The 20,260-nt window shown below is 45.0% G+C and overlaps 1 protein-coding gene across 1 annotated transcript in view; it reads left to right on the top strand.

Moving 5' to 3' along the window:
• Positions 1-19,446, top strand: part of Rpa1 (replication protein A1) — a 56,626-nt gene extending 37,180 nt beyond the window's left edge. The window contains exons 7-17 of the mRNA XM_036195086.1: positions 2,319-2,451; positions 3,624-3,726; positions 5,391-5,459; positions 5,569-5,761; positions 5,900-6,039; positions 6,363-6,511; positions 8,798-8,930; positions 12,029-12,205; positions 13,694-13,801; positions 17,317-17,403; positions 18,473-19,446. Coding sequence (XP_036050979.1) covers positions 2,319-2,451; positions 3,624-3,726; positions 5,391-5,459; positions 5,569-5,761; positions 5,900-6,039; positions 6,363-6,511; positions 8,798-8,930; positions 12,029-12,205; positions 13,694-13,801; positions 17,317-17,403; positions 18,473-18,571 — 1,391 coding nt within the window. The 3' untranslated portion in view covers positions 18,572-19,446. The remainder of the gene's footprint in view (positions 1-2,318; positions 2,452-3,623; positions 3,727-5,390; positions 5,460-5,568; positions 5,762-5,899; positions 6,040-6,362; positions 6,512-8,797; positions 8,931-12,028; positions 12,206-13,693; positions 13,802-17,316; positions 17,404-18,472) is intronic.
• The last annotated feature ends 814 nt before the right edge of the window (positions 19,447-20,260 follow it).

The raw sequence follows: 20,260 nt of genomic DNA, 5'->3' as shown, positions 1-20,260 counted from the left end.
CAAGTTTCCATGGGACTTTGAGGACATACAGGTTTCTCCATCAGTCCTCGTTGTTTTTAGTCAATCCCTGTAATGGTGTAAATCTCTCACCTCCCGTCTCTGTACGTTACACTTATCCTCAGCTCTGACGCTGTAAATGGCTGAAGGAGGTGGTGAAATGGATTCTCTAACGTGGTAAGCGATTGAAAAGCCCCCTCTTTGGCTGAAGTTCAGACAGCAAATCACTCCTCCTCCCCCTCCACAGACTTGTTCTGTTCATTTGTATTTCTTTGCCTGATATGGACATTTATTTTTAGTGATCAATTAATGTTCCTTAAACTGGGAGTAATAGAAAATGGACTAGATGTATGTGGCAGGTGGCTCCCTGGTATAAAAATATTAAATGAATGAATGGATGCTTTTGTATCTTTAATGAAATTGTGGGGGTGGTCCCTCTCACACCATTGAACCCAGTACTCTGTGCATGCTAGACAAGTGTTCTACCACTGAGCTACATCACCAGACCTGAAATTGTGGGAATTTTTATCTTATGCGTATGTACACACACAGGGACATACTCTTTCTGCAGTGTGTGTTTCCTTGTATCGTCTTAAAGGAACATTGTCACGTCTGACTCCCCAGAGCAAAAACCTTGAGAACCTGGGAGTTGTATGGTCCATGCCACACTATGTGGAAGCTCAGGAAATGGATTCCTTCTCTTTAGCCAAATTCTGTTGTTTTTTTGTTTTGTTTTGTTTTTTGTTTTTTTGTTTTTTTTTTAAGTTAGGGGCCTGCAAGATAGCTCAGCTGGTAAAAGTGCCTGACCATCTTTACTGAACCTCCAGAGCCCACAGTGGAAGGAAAGAATCGACTTCACAGAGTTGTCCTCCACCCACATCCCCATAGATCCATCAGACATACATGTATACAGAATAATAATAAACTTTTTAAAGTATTTATTACATATACAGTGCTCTGTCTGCATGTATGTCTGAATGCCAAAAGAGGGCGCCAGATCTCATTACAGATGGTTGTGAGCCACCATGTGGTTGCTGGGATTTGAACTCAGGTCCTCTGGAAGAGCAGCCAGTGCTCTTAACCTCTGAGCCATCTCTCCAGCCTCCTTCTCTCCCCCTCTTTTTTGTTTTTTTTTTTTTTTTTGATACAGAGTTTCTCTGTACGGCTGGCTGTCCTGGAAAACTATAGACCAGGCTGGCCTTCAATTTAAATACCCACCTGCCTCTGCCTTACAAGTGCTAAGGCTAAAGGTATTGCCACCATACCCAACTATAAAAAATCTTTATAAAAGGCCAGGCCTAGTGGTAATCACCTTTAGTCCAGCACTTGGGCCAGCCGAGGCTACCTAGTAAAACCCTGCCTCAAGAGGCTTAGGGGCCGTGGAGAGATGAGATAGCTCAACAGTTAAGAGCATATATTGCTTTTCTCAAGGACCTAAATTTGATTCCCAGCATACGTATCAGGCAGCTCACAACTGCCAGTAACTCCAGCTCCGGGGGATCTGATGCCTCTGCAGGCACCCACACACGTGACATACACTCAGACACACACACACACACACACACACACATACACACACGCAAAAGGTAAAGTAAATCTTTTTGAAAAGCATTTTGGTGGGAGATTATTGAAATTAGAACTTGGTTTTTGGAAGTTGAAGCTTCCAAGAGATAATAGTGTGCATAGACAGGGTCTCATTTGTAAGTAGACGTTGATTGTACTCTTGCTGCATGAAGAACAGCTGTGTCGTGGAAAAGGGAAGCAAGGAGGTCAGAGGACTGGGCTACCCATTTGTATCGTGACCAAAAACTGGCACTTCGCCTCTATTCCCAGCTGAACACCACCCTGTAGATTGCGTCCTAGACTTTCCTACCCTGGAGTGGTGTGAGATGACACATCGGTGATAGGTATCCTTCACTGGCTCCTTAGCTTTCCTGTGGCATGGCCATAATGAGAATTGATCTCAAACTTAAATAAAATAATGGTTGTCTGACAGGGGAGATGACTTACTGGATAAAAGCACTTGTTTTTACAATCATAAAGATCTGAGTTCAAATCCTGAGAACCCACCTAAAAGCCAAATGTAGCAGCGACAGCATCTCTCACGACAGCACCCATGGGAAATCAGAGGTGGAGACAGGACAGTCCCTGGAGGCTCGTGGGCCGCTAACCTGGCACATGCAGTGAGAAGACAGCACAGCACCTGTTAGCGTGCACACACACATACACTTACACACACACACACACACACACACACACACACACACACACTTCAAGAAATAACAGCAAAATGATTTCTCTTTCTCGGTGTGTTTATACAGGTTCCACTGTGGCTAAGGCTTATGGTGCCTCAAAGCCGTTTGGAAAACCTGCTGGAACTGGCCTGCTACAGCCTTCAGGAGGGCCACAGTCCAAAGTGGTGCCCATCGACAGCCTCACCCCTTATCAGTCCAAGTGAGTTGTGCATGGCACAAGGGTGGGACCTGTTGCCAGATGGTCTAGGAAGTTGCCGTGGGCTCTTGTGTGACTTAGGTGTGAACTTCTGGGTCATGACCACAAAGGATGTCTTTCTTATTTTTCTGAGCTAAAGAAGGCTACAAATTATGACAACCTTTAACACTTGTATCAAAAAGATTGGCAAAAATAGTGTTCTGCCACAGCCTATGGAGGTTTTGTCATTTTTGAAAATTTTGAGGTTCAAATTATTTACAGATTAAAAAAATCATTTGGTAGGCTTAGGAATAAAATTATATATAATTTGTATTAATTCACATTTCATCTCTTATAAATAGATGACTTTTAGTCCAACACTTGTTACTATAACTTAATTTGGCTAAGATAATCTGTCCTATTTGTATTAACCACATTAATATACCCCAAACATGGATTTCTTTGATAATACTTTTTTGCATTAAAAATTAATTAAAGCATTGAACATTAGTGGGCTTTTTTTCCCTCCATAATTCTTTAAGATATGCTCTTGTTTATCCTGCAATACTTAGTAAAATAGGGGAGATAATTTCCTGTGTAAAATTCTAAATAAGGAAATCAGTATGCTCAAGTTCTGTTTTCAAAATAGGCAGCAGGCTGAGATTTTGGGTTTAGGAACTCCTTTTTTAGTGGCTTCTCTCTAGGGTCATACCACTTTGGGGTGCTTTCTTTTGGTGGCCTGTGAATGTCGTGCCTTGTAGGCTTGTATTTATATTTGGCATGCATTAGAAATGAGGCAGACATTTGATAGTGATTGGGTTAGTACCTGTAATTGAAAATAGTGGCAAAATATAATTGCTGGTATAACTGCATTTTTTCCCTTGGAACCCTTCATTAAAGGGATATTGTTGCCTTGGTGATGTTTTTTGAGGAAGGGAGAGGGTTTTATAAATTTACTTATTTGACAGGAGAATGAGCTAGTGTTAAACTACCTGATATATTTTACTGTTTGCTTATTCTGTAAACTGTCAAACCTGTATGTCATCTTGGGGTTTTAATTAGCTGGATTAAAACACAGCTAGCATTGACAGATAAACTCCGCATAAGAGAAGAAAGGCCACAGGAAGATGATTTCTGCTGTCTTTATTCCGAGTAAGAAAGACTACACACACTAATGTCATCTGTTTGGTTCTTAGGTGGACTATTTGTGCCCGTGTCACCAACAAAAGTCAGATTCGTACCTGGAGCAATTCCCGAGGGGAGGGAAAGCTTTTCTCTATAGAACTTGTAGATGAAAGTGTGAGTATGTGCCGTATGGGAAGGTATTGACCTCTAAGACCATGGAGTCGCAAATACCAGTTCGCCAGAAAGAAATATGGTTGTCACTGTGGTTTTCCGTCTATTGTAGTTTTTTGTTTGTTTGTTTGTTTGTTTGTTGTTTTTTGAAGCAGGGTTTCTCTGTGTATCCCTGGTTGTCCTGATACTAGCTCTGTAGACCAGACTGGCCTCAAACTTGGAGATCCACCTGCCTCTGTCTCCTGAGTGCTGGGGTTAAAGGTGTGCGCCACCACTACCTGGCTATTGTAGAGCTTTGATGCTGTCTCAGGTCTGGGGCTCAACATCAGATAGAACACTCCTAAAGGAAGGCTTTTGAAACCGTAGAAGTTAGTAGTAAACTGCAAATGGCCTCCCATGCTGGAGAGCTGCAGCTCTCTCCACTGCTGGAGGTTTAGTTAGAGTCCTGTGATGGGATGGCTCCCTGCTGAAGAGCAGGGCATTTGCCTCCAGTAGAAGGCAGGCAACAGCTACTCAGCTTTAACTGCTTGTGGAGATGGTTTCTGACCATACACACTCATCAAAATGCAGGGGCTGGAGAGCTGTTCTTCCAGAGGACCTGGGTTCAATTCCCAGCACCCACATGGTAGCTCACAACCACCTCTTACTCCTGTTGCAAGGGTCCAGCATCCTCTTTTGCCCTCCCTTCAGGCATCAAGCATGCAGGTGATGCACATATATGTATGGGTGTCAGCAAAACACCCACACATATAAAATAAACAGAATAACACTGTGAGGTCAGAAACTTGGCATGCTCTCTCCCTCCTCTTCCTCATGTTGTGGTGTAGCATGGCAAATATCTTAACTGTGATGGCAGATTCAGTATGGGAAACTCATTTCCTGCAGCTTGTCTGGATAGGTTTCAGCCATTTAGTTAAGTTTCTTACCCATCTGTAACATGTTGCCTGACAGAAACGTGACAGTGGAATCAAATCAAGGGCAACTTGAAAGCATGACTTGTTAGAGCGATTTTGGCAGCAGCTCCTGACTGTGAAGTACCCCATCATTTAGGCTGCAGGCGTGAGAAAGACGGACTGCTGAATCATCGGGGTTCAGCACGCTTTCCCGTGGGCTTTGAGCCTGTCATCAGGATCCAGAACTTTCTGTTTTCATTATTGGAATATTAAACTCTTCCTCTTAAAAATGTTTTAGATGACATTTTAAAAATTATTTTAGAGTATGTAAAGGCTAGAGAACAACTTGGTGGTCTTCCACCTTTACATAGGTTCCAAGGATTGACCTGGAGTGGCCAGGTTTGTTTGCACAGCAAGTGCCTTCCTTTATCTACTGAACCGTCTTATTTACATTCCCCCCCTTCAGAGCTGAAGAACGAACCCAGGGCCTTGCTGTACCACTTAGCTAAATCCCCAACCCCCCTTATTTACATTTTTAACTGAGATGGTTCAGTCATATCCATGGGCTCAGCTAGTTGAACTTCTCTTGTTCTATCAGAACTGATACATTGGAAGTGTGACTGTGTATGTAGGTTTCTGGAATGTCTGCAGCCCTCTGGGGTCTTTACACTTTAGTGCTGCTCCAGGGATGTTATCTCAATGCCAAAATGGCCGGCTCTCGCTGTTCAGAGTGTCTAGCAGCAGAGTTCTAATGTGCTCTCACTTGCTTTGCAGGGTGAAATCAGAGCAACTGCTTTCAATGAGCAGGTGGACAAGTTCTTTCCCCTTATCGAAGTGAACAAGGTAAGACCGCTTACCTTGAGTCGGAGCCATGAGCACAGTGGGCAGGTTGCATTGTGGGGATGGGTTTTGATGAACTCACTAGCATCCCTTGACTTGGCCTCTTTTGCAGGTGTATTATTTCTCAAAAGGCACTCTGAAGATCGCCAACAAGCAGTTCTCGGCTGTTAAAAATGACTATGAGATGACCTTCAATAATGAGACTTCCGTCCTTCCCTGTGAAGATGGCCATCACTTACCCACAGTTCAGTTCGATTTCACAGGGATCGGTGACCTAGAGAGCAAGTCTAAAGACTCACTTGTAGGTCCGTCCCGGGTCGAGCGAGGGTGAAGAGTGGTGTTTGGGGTGGTTGGTGCACAGCTAACACACTTGCCGGGCATCCCCAGGTTGTGTTTGAAGAGGGGCCTTGAATTGTGCTGTTACAGACTGTTTCGTGTTTCAGACATACTCGGGATCTGCAAGAACTATGAAGATTCCACTAAAATCACAGTGAAGTCTACCAACAGAGAAGTTGCTAAGAGAAACATCTATCTGATGGACATGTCAGGGAAAGTGGTGACTGCAACTCTCTGGGGAGAAGACGTGAGTCCTTGCATCGACAGAGTCTGGGGATGGGATGCTTGTCCCTCTGGGCTGTGGGGCTTTAGCTCTAGAGGGACAAAGTTGTGCTGTCCAGCACTTACTTGAAATCCTTTACCTGTGTGTGATGATCAGTTCCTTCAGCTTCCCACAGGGGAATGTCCCTTACTCTACCTCAGGAAGGTAGAGATAGATTCGTTTCCTGGAAGTCTGAGCAGCTTCTTGAGTGTAAGGTCTGTCTTACAGAGTCCACATGCATTGACTGTCCTCCGTGAAAATACCCTGTACCTTCTTCCTGACGGTGATGCTTGTTGTATGCTTTGCAGGCCGACAAGTTTGATGGATCCAGGCAGCCTGTGATGGCTATCAAAGGAGCCCGGGTCTCTGACTTTGGTGGACGGAGCCTCTCTGTCCTGTCGTCTAGCACTATCATTGTGAATCCTGACATCCCAGAGGCCTATAAGCTTCGTGGATGGTAGGTTTACTGGACCTCGCTAAGCGGTTACTTGTGCTCAGGCTTTGAGAAGAGCTGATTTCCATCAGCATGTGAGCTTCTGCCGAGCCTTTGCTATTGAGTGGAGTGGTTCCTGTATTTCTTGGAGACGTTATGCCTTCTGAGATGGTGGTCTGAAAGTCCTGAAACTGACAAACCCATAATCCCCTGATGAACCTAGAGAGTCAGAGAAAGCAATTAGAATGTAAGTACTGCGTGCTGACCTTGATCCCCGAAGCAGGGTACGGCAAGGCTTTAGCAGCTGCATGCTGGAGGAATGTGTCCAGAGCATCTTTTGCTCCTAGGTTTGAGCTGTGGGCAGCTGATGTGGGGGTAGAATGTACCTTTTTCACTCTGTGGAGTCTCTGGAGCTGGTCATATCTCCAGTGATGTGTATTCACTGGTCTCGTACAAAGCATGGTGGCAACAATGGGCTTTTTGTTGGCCTTACATCGTTATTCCCAAAGCACTCAAGAGACAAGGAGAGCTTGTTAAAATCCCCACACCGGATCTAGTTTTTTGAGGCATTAAAGCTCTGCCTTAGAAGAGCACTTCATCCTGAGAATGTCATGTGGAAGAATTGATGTGGGCAAAGAGAATACTTTACCCAGCCCAAGCTTAAGTCATTTGTATAGCTGTAGTCTGGGGGTGGGGAGCAGGGGGTGGTTTCCATGGAAGCTGTGGCTTAGAGTTTAGGGAACTCAAGAAATAGCTGATATTTTATGCTCCTCATTTTTGTTTTGAGTTTGATATACACCAGTAGCAGTAATACTTGAATAATTTGTTAGAACATCTCCTGGAGTATCTGTATTGCTTAAGCTACCCTCGTCTACATCAATCTACATCTATCTATTTAACTGCTGATAGCTAGCATTGCATTATATGGCAGAATCCCATAATAGTCTAACTAGGAACAATCATGTTGTTGGGTTTTTTTGTTGTTGTTGTTGATTGACTTCCAGGCTCGGAGCACAACTCCAGTCTAATTACATGCCCACATTAAGGTGTTCATATTTCACTGTCAGTAACTGATCACAGAAAACACAGAAAGGCATGTCTGTCCCCTGAAAAGAATATCCTGTCATTGATGTGTAAGAAATCCAGTGCACACACTCCACCCAGGCAAGGATTAGCGACGTTTAGATCTTGGCACTGATGGAGTGGAATTTTATTAGAAGAAGGTCTGCCCATCTCCTTGCTCTGTTTACTCCAGATGAGCTGTCTTTGGTGGCAAATGTCTACGTAAAGTTTTGGAAACTGTAAACTTGTGCACTAGTAGTGAAGCAGATTCCGGACTCTGTCCTCTGACGGATGTGCTGCTTGCCTGACAGAGTGAGGCGGTGATGACCTGTGGTCTAGGGCAGCAGCCACTCTGGGTGGTCTCTTTTTAGGGAGTCAATTCTGTATGTGGCTAGCATACAGTTGCCTACCACTTGGGTGTTTGATATATTTGTGTTTTTTGAGACAGGGTTTCTCTGTGTAGTCCTGGCTGGCCTTGAACTCAGAGATCCGCCTGCCTCTGCCTCCCAAAGGCTGGGATTAAAGGCGTGCGCCATTACACCCCACTCGTGTGTTTTTAACCTCAGCCTCTCTGCTCTCTGCCCCCTCTCTGCTCTCTGCCCCTTGCATGTTCTTGCTGCCTTCTGCCTGGCCTCTCTTTCTTCACGGCAGCCAGTGGGTGGTCAAGAGGCTTGGCAGTGTAGTGAACTGACCTCAGGTTCATGTTGGTCTTTGAGCAGAGTGCAGTCAGTTTTAATAATAATGTTATATAAATGAATTTAACCTTGGTATTTGCATAAACAAATTCTCACTGAGAAAACAAATCTCTAACAAGGCATATAATGCCTTCTGATGAAGTACATTGAGTTCTATGACTGATTAGACTTAAAAGATTTTCTGCCATGAAAACATTTTTGGCTGACTCATGAAACAGAAATGTCCCTTTTCATCTGATACATTTCAGTGATTGAGGTGAAGGCTCGAAGCCCGGGGGACTGCAGTATTTCTTCTGTTGCTGACTTTGGTCACAGTGTTTGATATGCAGCCCAGTTTGGGGAAGGGGTCTGGGGCATTGTTTGTACTGAAGTGGGGATGGGGGTGGGGGGGTGTCCATCAAAGCCAATGAGATCAAAAGGAAAGCCATTGCATTTCTTCAGTGGACTAAGGTGTGCTGGGCCCCGGTGAGGATTGCGAACTCCTGGCTGGTATGTCCACACAGCACATTTGAGAAGGATGCAAAGTCCCTGTCACCATTGCTTTTTTTTTAAGGTTCGACTCAGAAGGACAAGCCTTAGATGGTGTTTCCATCTCTGACCTCAAGAGTGGAGGTGCCGGAGGTAGCAATACCAACTGGAAGACCTTGTATGAGGCCAAATCGGAGAACCTGGGCCAGGGCGATAAGGTACCTCCCATCTCACTTCACAGAAAGCCCGGAAAGCCACAGAGGGTTGAGTTTTTAAATCTGCTTTCAGGTGCTAGCTCAGGGCTGTGTTCTCATCGGGGACCCCAGAGCCTCGGTAGCCCCAGAGCCCTGCTCCAGAGCACCAGTTAACTGCTTCTCATTGGCGTCTCTCAGTCACTGCCAGTGTAGAGGCTGGGTGTGCTGAGGGGTGTATTGTAGCCTCTGGTGTGAGGCAGCAAAGTGTGAAGAGTCCCTGGACCCTGAGGAAATGGTGATGACCAGACTTCGCAGTGTAGTGTGAACTGACCTCAGGTCCGTGTTGGGTTTTGAGCAGAGTGTAATTCAGGCTGTCCAGCATCAGGCGGCCCCTCTGTGTTTCAGCCTGAGTCATAGGTGGAGAGCCGCTGCTCTCCTGCCAAGGACGGGCTCAGGTGTTTGCCTTTAGTTGCAGCTTCTATTTCAGTGTTTACTTAATGATCGTCTTCCTTCCTTGCTCTAACCTGCGTTCTGTTGGGTATTTGAATCATTTATTTTATTGTGTCCCTAAATATCACTCGCTGCTGCTCTTTATTGTCGTCATATACCATGTGGGTTTTCTTCCTCACTGTCGCGTCTCACTGTGCACGCGATCCGTCATTGTCAACTACAGCAACTTATAATACTATTACAGAACAGCTTGAGAATTAAACACTGGCTGGGTTCTGTCTCCCTTGTCACCCAGTGGCTCTCTGAAACTAGAGACAGACAGTGTGCGGTCAGAACGGAGCATCCAGGACACCTGTCTCCGCTCCGGCTGTGAGTCTGACTCTGACCTGGAAATACAGAGGAACTCTTTAGGCATTCTTCTAAGGTTTATTTCTCTACAGCTTCTCTTTGTAATTTTTTCAGTTATTTTTTATTTAGGAATAGAGTGTGCATTTTCCACTGTAATATATAGAATTGAAACTCGGCTCTCCCTGTGGGTCCCAGGGACCAGACTCAAGTCATCCAGCTTGACAGCAGGTGCCTTCACCCTTGAACTCCGGCATATAGGCCTGAGCTTTCTTTGTCCTTAGTGTTTTTACTTTACGTGTATGAGTGTTCTCCCTGAATGTGAACCAGATGAGTGGCTGGTGCCCGAGGAGGTCAGAAGAAAGCATCAGATCCCCTGGACTGGAGTTATAGATGGTGATGAGCCACCGTGTGGGTGCTGGGAAACTGAACTTGGGTGCTCTGCAAAAGCGACTCGTGTTCTTAACGGCCGATCCATCTCTCCATCCCCTACCTCCCAAGCCTTCTTATGAATTCAGTTCTGTGGAGCTGAGGGTTAACCCCAGCACCTCGTGCATGCTAGGCCCGCTCTTCCACTGAGCTTCATTCACCCCCAGCCCTAAAGCTCTCTAAACTAGGTACTAGCACAGTCTTTTTAAATGGCCACATGGTTTTGTCCCTCTGGTCTGAGGCATCAGGTAGATCCAGTGTGAGTCAGTATGATGGCACATGCCTTTAATCTCAACACTTGGGCGGCAGAGGCAAGTGGATCTCTGAGTTCAAGGCCAGCCTGGTCTGTATAGAGAGAACATAGACCATGTGAGAGCGTCTGTGTGGGATCCAGAGGTAAAGCAGGTATCCAGAGCCCTTAACATGACTTAGTCCTTCTGGCTTACTTACCAGGAACACCTCTGTTTACAAGGTCTTAGTCGTGGGTACTTTGGCATTCTCTTGAAATTTATTCAGTCCAGGAGTTGCTGGTCAAGGCTGTGAACTCAATGTTATTGTCAATAGAATCTTATTGCACTGGGTGGTGATGGTGCATGACTTTAATATTAGCACTCGGGAGGCAGAGGCAAGTGGATCTCTGAGTTCAAGGCCAGCCTGATCTACAGAGTGAGTTCTTGTTTTTTTTATTGGATCATCCTCCATTGTCTGTTGTCTTCCCCACAACAGCAGGTTGAGAAGTGCCAGGAGAGACTGACTAAATGGCTTTTTGAGCCTGGAGTTTTTCTCTGGCTTGTTACGGGAAAAGCTCACTGATCCCTACAAATAAGGGTAGAAACCACTGTCCTTGTAAAGACCTGTGTCTTGGCCAGCAAGGTGACTCAGTGGGTCAGGATGCCTGACCCAGCCTGGCAGGACACATGGTAAGGGAAGAACACCAGCTCCCACGAGTTGTCCTCTGACCTGACCTGCCACACATCATACAAAAACACACATAGACACACAAAAGAAATACATACATTTTTAAAATACTATGTGCTGGCAAAGTGACTTGGCTGTTAAAGGTTTAAAGGCACGTGCCCTACTATCTTGGAAACTTGAGTTCCTTAAAACCATAGTGGAAGGAGAGAACTGACTCCTGAAAGTTGTCCTCTGGTCTCCACAAACACACGGTGGCACATGTTCACCTGCATTAGTATACATGTGATCATCATACACATGGAGATACACATGTATAACAAATAATAATTATAAATAAAAAAGAATCGTGTGGCCAGGTGTGGTGACTGAACACTCTTGGAGACAGAGGCAGGCAGATCTTTTGAGTTCAAGGCTAGTAAATGAGATGCTGCCTTTAAAAAACAAAAAAAAACTCAGGGCTAGAGAGATGGCTCAGAGGTTAAGAGCACTGGTTGCTCTTCCAAAGGTCCTGAGTTCAATTCCCAACAACCACATGGTGGTTTACAACCATCTGTAATGAGATCTGGTGCCCTCTTCTGGTCTGCAGACAGAACACTGTATACATAATAAATAAATCTTTTTTTTTTTTTTTTTTTTTTAAGTGTGCTGGGCAGTGGTGGCACACGCCTATAATCCCAGCACTCAGGAGGCAGAGGCAGGCGGATCTCTGTGAGTTTGAGGCCAGCCTGGTCTACAGAGTGAGATCCAAGAAAGGCGCAAAGCTACAGAGAAACCCTGTGGGGGGGGGGGGGTGCCTGAGTGCTGGTTCGTTGCGTCTGTGGGTTTGCGTGTAGCAAACACAGAGTGAACAATTCTCCGTGATCGGTCTGTGAGCACAGGAACTAGAGCACACATGCACTTTCCACTTGCACTTGAGTGGCCTGTCCCAGGCCCTGGTGCACCTTGCTGATTCAGGTCTCTGGGATCCTTTTCTCCCGTAGGCGGACTACTTCAGCACCGTGGCCACCGTGATGTTTCTTCGAAAAGAGAACTGTATGTACCAGGCCTGCCCAACCCAGGACTGCAATAAGAAGGTGATTGACCAGCAGAATGGGTTGTACCGCTGTGAGAAGTGTGACCGGGAGTTCCCCAACTTCAAGTACCGCATGATCCTGTCGGTGAGTGGAGTGGTTAGTAAGAAGGCCTTAAGGTGTTCATTGATTGGCTGTCGTGGGCCAGACCCAGGGGTGGGGAGTTACAGCAGAACCCAGGTGGTTCATGGTAAGGAACTCACAGATGAGTTCACATTAGGGAGCTGACTGCTGCCCTGTAAACATTTCTTACAGATACTCTGTTTTTAGAGGAGTGTGCCCGGGTACGATTGTTGCTCTTTACTCTGCTTTGGTTTGATTTGACAGTAATGTGCCACAGCCTTAAAAGTGTTCCTATTTCGTGATACAGAAGCCACCTACAGGGAACTTATTTTGAAGCAGTAATCAGCAGTATTACAGCTGTGTGAAGGTGTTTACTTTGTAAAGTTGCAGTCAGCTTAAACGCCCTTCTGTTCTGTGTTACTTCCTTTAGTGAAGAGCCACTGCAGTGAGAAGACTATAAAGACCTTGGAATTTACAGCTTTTAGGCTGGGTTTGTAGCTCAATGCATGACACATGTCTGTAATCCTAGTACTTGTAGGTGGAGACAGGAGGATTAGACATTCAGAGTCATCCTCAACTACATAGCAAGTTCAAGGCCAACTGGCTATCTTGGGCTACAGGAGATTAGGTCTCAAAGAAATAAAACAAAACAAAACAGCCAGGCAGTGATGGTGCGTGCCTTTAATCCCATCACTCAGAGGCAAAGGCAGGCGAGTCTCTGAGTTTAGGGCAACCAGGGCTACACAGAGAAACCGTGCCCCAGAATGAATGAATGAATCAATCAATCAATCAATCAATGAACGAACAAAGCAGAAATAATTTGGGGTTGGGGGTGTGGCTGTCAGTGAAGTGGGTACAGTGCTAGGGTGAGAAAAGAAAACCAAAACCAAAAAGAACACTGGCAGGGTGAAGACTGGGAAAAGTGTAAATGGGAACTCAGCCCTTGGGAGGCTGAGGCAGGGAGATTGTAAGGTGGGCCTTCTTAGACTACCCAATAAGGCTTTATTTTTTAAAAAATAAAATAGCTGAGCATGGTGGCATATGTCTATACTCAGCACTTGTGTGTATGGGGTGGGGCAGGAAGAGTTCAAGGCCAGCTTTGACTACATAGCAAGTTTGAGGTCAGCTTGGGTTGCATTATATGCTGTCTCAGAAAACCAAAAGATGCCAGGTGTGGGGGAGAGAAGAAGTAAGTAAAATAAAATGAAAAGAGCCCACTCTCACTGTTGGAGCTCATTCGAAACTTCCGGTGCTGAGCCATTTGCATTTAGAGGGGAGAGCACAATCTCGTGTGATTTATTGGGTATTGTCCCAACAGTGAACAACAGGGTGGCCGAAACAGGATGCTTCTTCATATAAGGGGAAACCGTCCAGATGAAGCATTGGAAATTGGGGGCTGTATGTGTGTGATGGCAGTGTCTTTTTCCCTTGGAAACAGGAAAAGGTCATCTCCTTGGTGTATCTTCCTTTTGTTACTTATTGGCTGAAATAATGGAGAGTTGTGTTTTTTAGGCAAACATTGCAGATTTTCAAGAGAATCAGTGGGTGACGTGTTTCCAGGAGTCTGCGGAGGCTATCCTTGGACAGAACACTGCCTACCTGGGGGAGCTGAAAGAGAAGGTTGGCACGTGTTTATTAGCACTGTGATAGTGCCCGTGGTATGCTGTTTGCTGCTTGCTTGTTCGGGTGTTGTGTATGAGTTCTCGTGGTACTGGGTGTCTCACAGGGGGTAATGAATCGGGGAACATGAAGCAGCTTTCCACAAACCACATGTGTCCCCGTCACTGTCTCTACACATCAGAGCTGGGGTGCTGCAGTCTAGAGCTACCAGGTGTCTTCCAAAATAACTCAAAGTTCGGGGGTGCTTTTTTAACCTAAAAAAACACGTTTTAGGAAAGTTGAGTCAGATCTTGGAATAAGTGCACATCCAGGGCACTTGTATTTCAGGTTGTCAGATGGGATTCTTACAAAGTGACTTTGTTTTAAAGGTCACTTTATATGCCATGGTGATGATTTTCCTGCCTGTTGTCCTAGCACTTGGGCTGAGGCAGGAGGATCACCCAGAGTTCCAGGCCAAGTTAGTTGTTCCAGGCCAAGTTAGTTTACATAGTGAGTACAAGGCTAGCCTGGATTGCATAGCAAGACCCTGTCTCAAAAAAGTGAGTGTGTGTGTGTGTGTGTGTGAGAGAGAGAGAGTGTGTGTGTGTGTGAGTTGGGACCCTTGGGATGGCTCAGTGAGTAAAGCCCTTGCCATGCAATCCCGAGGACCCCTGTGAAGCTTTAGGGATAACCAGCTCCATAAAGTCGGCCTCCGACCTCTTTGTGTGCACCTGTGGCGTGCACACCCACAGCAAAGACAAACAATTTTTAAAGGAAGTAACTTATTTTACCTTTACTAGTTTGCCTTTTTGTACATTTGATTTCTTTAATGCGGAGAATGGGTTACTGGTTATGCCAAACATAAAGATACTTGCTGAGTTAGAGGCTAGTAAGAGCTGTGCCTTCGAGGCCGTGGGAACTGGCATTGTCGACACACAGTGTCCTTTTCCCCTCCATTTCCTCCGTGTTGGTTGGACACTTATAAAGGGCACAAAGAAAAAGAATTGCCATTTGTTTTGATGTGCTTTTCTTCCTCTTTTCTGTCCTCGGTTCTGTTGGGTTCTGCCCTTGCCTCCTTTTTAAATTATCCATGAGGTCTCTGAAAATAGGCCCACGAAGTCCTTTTACAGAAATAAGTGGAATTGACTTTTAAAGTGCAATAGTCTTTTATCTGTTTTGCCTGGTCCTCTATTTCCATATCAGATTTTCAGGCTCCAGGCAGCCTTTCAGGATTTTTATGAGCTTATTATAGTTGACTGTTCTTAGCTGGTGAATGAGGACATATAGGACTTCCCTCAGGAACCAGGTGCTCTGGGAGTGTGCATCCATGCTTCCCTTAGCCCTAAAGACTAATGGCATCCAGCTCAAGTTTTTGAAGATTTAACACATTATTCTGTTGATATGTTGAAAGTCCAAGGAATGCTTTTTTTCTCAAATAACATCTTCAAGAAGAAGTTTGTGTGATAAAGCTATTTTCATACCCGTGTGACCTACAGGGGTACTTAGCTTATGTGAACAGTTAGTTTTATGTAAAGTTTTAGTTCATGTGTTTTATGCCTTAGCAGTCTAAGGCAGGAGAATGCCAAGTTAAAGACCAACTGGCAACTTAGTTAAAAACAGAGGAGGGCTGAGTATCCTAGTTTTATCACCCCACCACACCCCCAAACTAAAAAACCAGCTTTGAAAAAGATTACAATAAAGAACCAAATCGGGTAATGTTCAAGGAGTGTGAGAAGAGGAAGGCATCCCCCTGTCGCCTCCTGGCGTCACCCACTCCACCCATCTCCTCCACCTGCTCCACATGGCAGTAGCTACAAATACAGAGGCTGAAATGAACGTGTTTCTTCGTAATGCTTTTCCCGTCCAATTCTCTTGTTATATTTTGAGATAGGGTGTCATTCTGTAGTCCACGCCAGCCTATGTAGCTGATGCTGGCTTCATGCTCATTGTAATCCTCTGGCCTTAGCCCCCAGAATGCTGTGATTACAGGCATGAGCCACTATGCCTAGCTTTCCCAGCCTTTTTAAAAATTATTTTTTGTGTTTTTATTATTATTATTAATGTTATTTTTTAAATTTGAGACTAAGTTCTTAATATAGTCCTGAAACTCACAAATACCCACCTGCCTCTCCAATCCTGGAGTTAAGGACTTGTGCTACCAGGCCCAGCTCCTACTCAGTTTTATTTTATTTTAATTATTTGTTTGTTTATTATGGTTTTTGAGACAAGGTTCCTCTGAAATGGCCCTGGCTGTCATGGAACTCTCTTTGTAGACCAGGCTGGCCTTGAACTCAGAGATCTGCCTCCCGAGTGCTGGAATTAAAGGTGTGCACCACCAGTACCCACTCACTTTTTTTTTTTTAAAGATTTATTTATTTATTATGTATACAGTGTTCTGCCTACATGCATGCTTGCAGGCCAGAAGAGGACACCAGATCTCATTATGGATGGTTGTGAGCCACCATGTGGTTGCTGGGAATTGAACCACTGAACCATCTCTCCAGCCCCCATCACTCAATCTTTTATTATATTTGTGTGTGAGTGTTTTACCTACATGTATATATGTGCACCACTTTCCTGCCTGGTTCGTGAGGAGGCCAGGGAGGGCATCAGATCCCCTGGAAGTGGAGTTACAGGTGGCTATGAGCCACCATGAGGGTACCAGGAAGAGGACTCTTGACTTCTCAAGAGCAATATGTACTCTAACCACTAGGATATTTCTCCAGCCCCCCCTACCTACTTCTTAATGCACAATGAGCTGCTGGGTCTCAGGTTTCTTCCCCCACAAGTATTCCAGATCTTAATTGTGTTTCCTAAGAGTATTTAAAAATTCTTAATTTCAGCAAAATGAACATAAAAATACCATTATGTGTTGTTTTTCTTTTTCTATTGGAACCACATGGTGGCATTACCACATTCAAGTTCTCAGGCCCCATCTTCCACATTTCTATCTTTGCCCTGAAGCCCTGTCTCCCTAAGCAGTGGTTCTCCGCTCCTCCCTTCCCTGGCACCAGCGGCCAGGCCAGGGTTCTGCTTCTGTGGGTTTAATAGTCTCTTCTCAGTTCCACACAGCCAGCCAGCTAGGGATCAGAAATATTTGGGGATAAATTACACATTTATTGACCATGTGCAGATTATGTTTCCTTATCATTGTCCACCAACCAAGCCATGTAATGCTAATATGATATTTACACTTGGTATTATGAGTAATCTACAGAAGATTCACAGCATACAGGAGGGTGTGCATGGGTTCTGTGTAAACAACCTTTTCACATAAGGAACTTAATATCCCTGGAATTCAGTGTCCAACAGAAGTAGGTTCCCAGGTCCAGTCCTCTGTAAATACTGAAGGGAAAACAGTACTCCTAAGTAAAGTGTTTTGATTTGTAATAAAATTTTACTTAAACAGTTTTATGTAATGAACCACCTACAAATTAGTCATTCCTAAGAAATTGCAACCCTCTGGGGTGATAATTCTTGGTGTTTTCAGCAGTCTAATAGGTATTCTCCAGTAGTTAACATGTATTGTTTTACAGAACGAGCAAGCCTTTGAAGAGGTTTTCCAGAATGCCAACTTCCGATCATTTACGTTCAGAATCAGGGTCAAGCTGGAGACCTACAATGTAAGTAAGGTTACTGGGGCAGAAGGCTGTGATGGGAAATCGCTGTTTGCTGACCACAGCAGCACTTCAGCATTAGTGGCAGGGGATTACCCACAGGTACGAGACCCGCAGCCGGCACGCTCCTGGAATCGGCCCGCACTTGGGTGCTGTTACCAACTTGTGTGCAGGTTTGGGAGCCACCTCCGGCTTGCTGTCTTGTCTGAACACTGGGGAGAAGATAGCGTGGCCTTTTCTACTAGAGCCTTTCAGAAAATGATGTGTGTGGACTCTTGTTTCCCACAATTTAGGTTCTAAAAATCAGTATATTAAACAGATACCACATGCAGGTGAAAGTACTTCAATGAGTCTTTCAATTAACCCTGATATCATAGAGTTGCATAGTTGTAATAAAGATCATTTAATTACTAAACATGTGGACACATGAAGCCCGCCCCCCAGCTAGACTTGTGTGCTGCTGGGTGTCACCCAGTTGTGCCTCAGAGATGCTGTTTAGTTCCTGGAGACAAGCTGAATAAGAATTCTGCCAACTCCCCTGCAGCCACCAAGTTTACACATTCTAAATTACCATCAATTTAGCTATTGGGTGGTTATGCTCACTGAATGTTGGTGGGATACAGTGTCAAGAAATTGGGTGTGTTAAGGGAGATTGTGGGGTTATTCTCTCTCTTCGTGGTGGACAGGATTGGTGAAGGGCAGACGGGTAACCTTGCCCAGAGCTGGAGCAGAAGCCAGATTTCCTGCTGCTGCTGCGGGAGCTTTTTCTGGATGAAAGTGAGCTTTTAGGGCGAGTTAGCTAACTGCCCTGGGCCCAGACTGCACCCATATAAAGACAATAGAGCCTAGAGTCTACTTCAGTGGGATGCTAGGTCTGAGTACATGGTGCCGAGGATGGGCAGAGGATCTTAGAAGGAGATCTGCCCATTGACCCATCATCTCCAGAATTTCATAGCACTTTCTCTGGGAATTTCTAAATTCCCCTTCTTCATTGAAGCCACTGAAGCAAAGGAGGTTATCTCCACTGCTCCATGCCAGGCTGTACCACTCACAAAAGGCTCTTCTCTTTTCAAAGGATGAATCTCGAATTAAGGCCACTGTGATGGACGTGAAGCCCATCGACTACAGAGATTACGCCAAAAGGCTGATCATGAACATCAAGAGGAACATATGATGTGAGCAAGTAGTACTGATGCCCAGAGCTGGAACAGAAAGAACTGCAACGGAATGACTTTCTTCCCAGCCCGTGTGACAACCCTCACCGTGCAGAGCCCCCAGGGGACACTGGCAGCCTGTCTAGGCCCCTCTTGGGACTCATTGGCCGCCAAAAGACAATGCTCAGAGGCCTGTGTATAAACCATCAGTTGGCACTCAGCTGGCAGGTAGCATAGCACCAGCCCCTCTCCTGCCTTCAGGCTTTTGTCGGATTTACTAAGGTTTTGTTATCTTCAAACAGGAATTATGTCACGAGTAATTGACCCTACTTTGGATAATGAGATGAATAGTGTGACTTGGGGTTTGCTTTTCCAGTGGTGGCACCTTTGTGTCTTACGTTCTTCCTGGGGAGAATGAGAATGGGGGAGAATCCAGGTGTTTAGGGGGTGTGTCTCCCTCGAATCAAAGGCTTTTACTCTTTGCAGAGGTACCACATGGTCATTAATGCTTGGAATAGCAAAAGGGTAGAATTATTAATAAAAAGCCTATCGTTAATATCTAAAGACTATCCTTCCTTCGGGGTTTAATAGATTTAATAGACTGAGTTAGATGGGTCTGATATTAATCAAAATTGTCTCTTCTGAGAACGGCTGATAAGCATTGACTTGCTGTCCCCTAGGGACATCCAGGCAACTACAAAGCGTCGCTTGAGTTTTCACTTCAATTAATGTTGCATTTGGTTGCCGGATGCGCCATCTTTACCTGTACATTTTTTTTTCTTGCATTCGGATATTTCATTTTTGATTAAAGCTGTGGTAAATAGGGAAAATTTTAGAGAGAAGGCCTTTGTTTCCCTTGCTTTGTTTGAATAAACAGTATATCTTTGTTTGTGAATCCGACTTTCTTTGACTGTAAAGGGTTCTTGTAACTGGAAAGCAATTAATTAGCCTTCGTAATAAATAATCACTAGGGAGAGATGTTAACTCATTACAAACTCAGAGACTAGGCTGAGGCCTGGAGATCATTCTTACTAATGTTAGCAGTCCTGAAATGCATCTTTAAAGGAATGAAAACACAAAAAAGGAAAAGCCATTGTGCCCAAGAATGCTGATGATCTGGCACTTTAGGGTTTTATTGATGTTTACACCGCAGCCTAACACCAAGCAGGCTTTGAAATGTGTAGACAGTGAGCGAGGAAGAAAACAGTAATTATGCTACTAGAGGCTTTTCATTCGGCAAGAGCACGCTTGCTCTATGTGTTCCTAATCATATTAATTATCTATCTGGTTGCTGCAGCCCACCTCTTGGCATTTGCTGCACATCTCTGCCAGTATCCAGGCAGCATTGCAGTCCCCTGCAGCTGCAGGCCTGGCTTTTAATGTGTGCCCTTAAGCTTGTGGTGGCTTTGTGGAGCCCAGGGTCATGGCAGGCACCCTGTGTTTCAGTTGCTTTTCCTGTTGCTATGGCAAAATACCATCAAAAGCAGCTTATGGGAGGAATGGCTTCTTCTGGCTCACAGTTTGAGGGTACCATCTATCGTGGTGAGGGTAGGAAAGCTCTGGCTGTGTCATGTGTGGTCACGTGACATCTATTGCCAGGAAGCAACACTCTTTCATCCTCTGTGTGTGTGTGTGTGTGTGTGTGTGTGTGTGTGTGTGTGTGTGTGTGTGAGAGAGAGAGAGAGAGAGAGAGAGAGAGAGAGAGAGAG

Source organism: Onychomys torridus, chromosome 8 (assembly GCF_903995425.1).
Source record: "Onychomys torridus chromosome 8, mOncTor1.1, whole genome shotgun sequence".
NCBI classification, from domain to species: Eukaryota; Metazoa; Chordata; class Mammalia; order Rodentia; family Cricetidae; genus Onychomys; species Onychomys torridus.
This window is presented reverse-complemented; position numbering and strand designations above follow the sequence as displayed.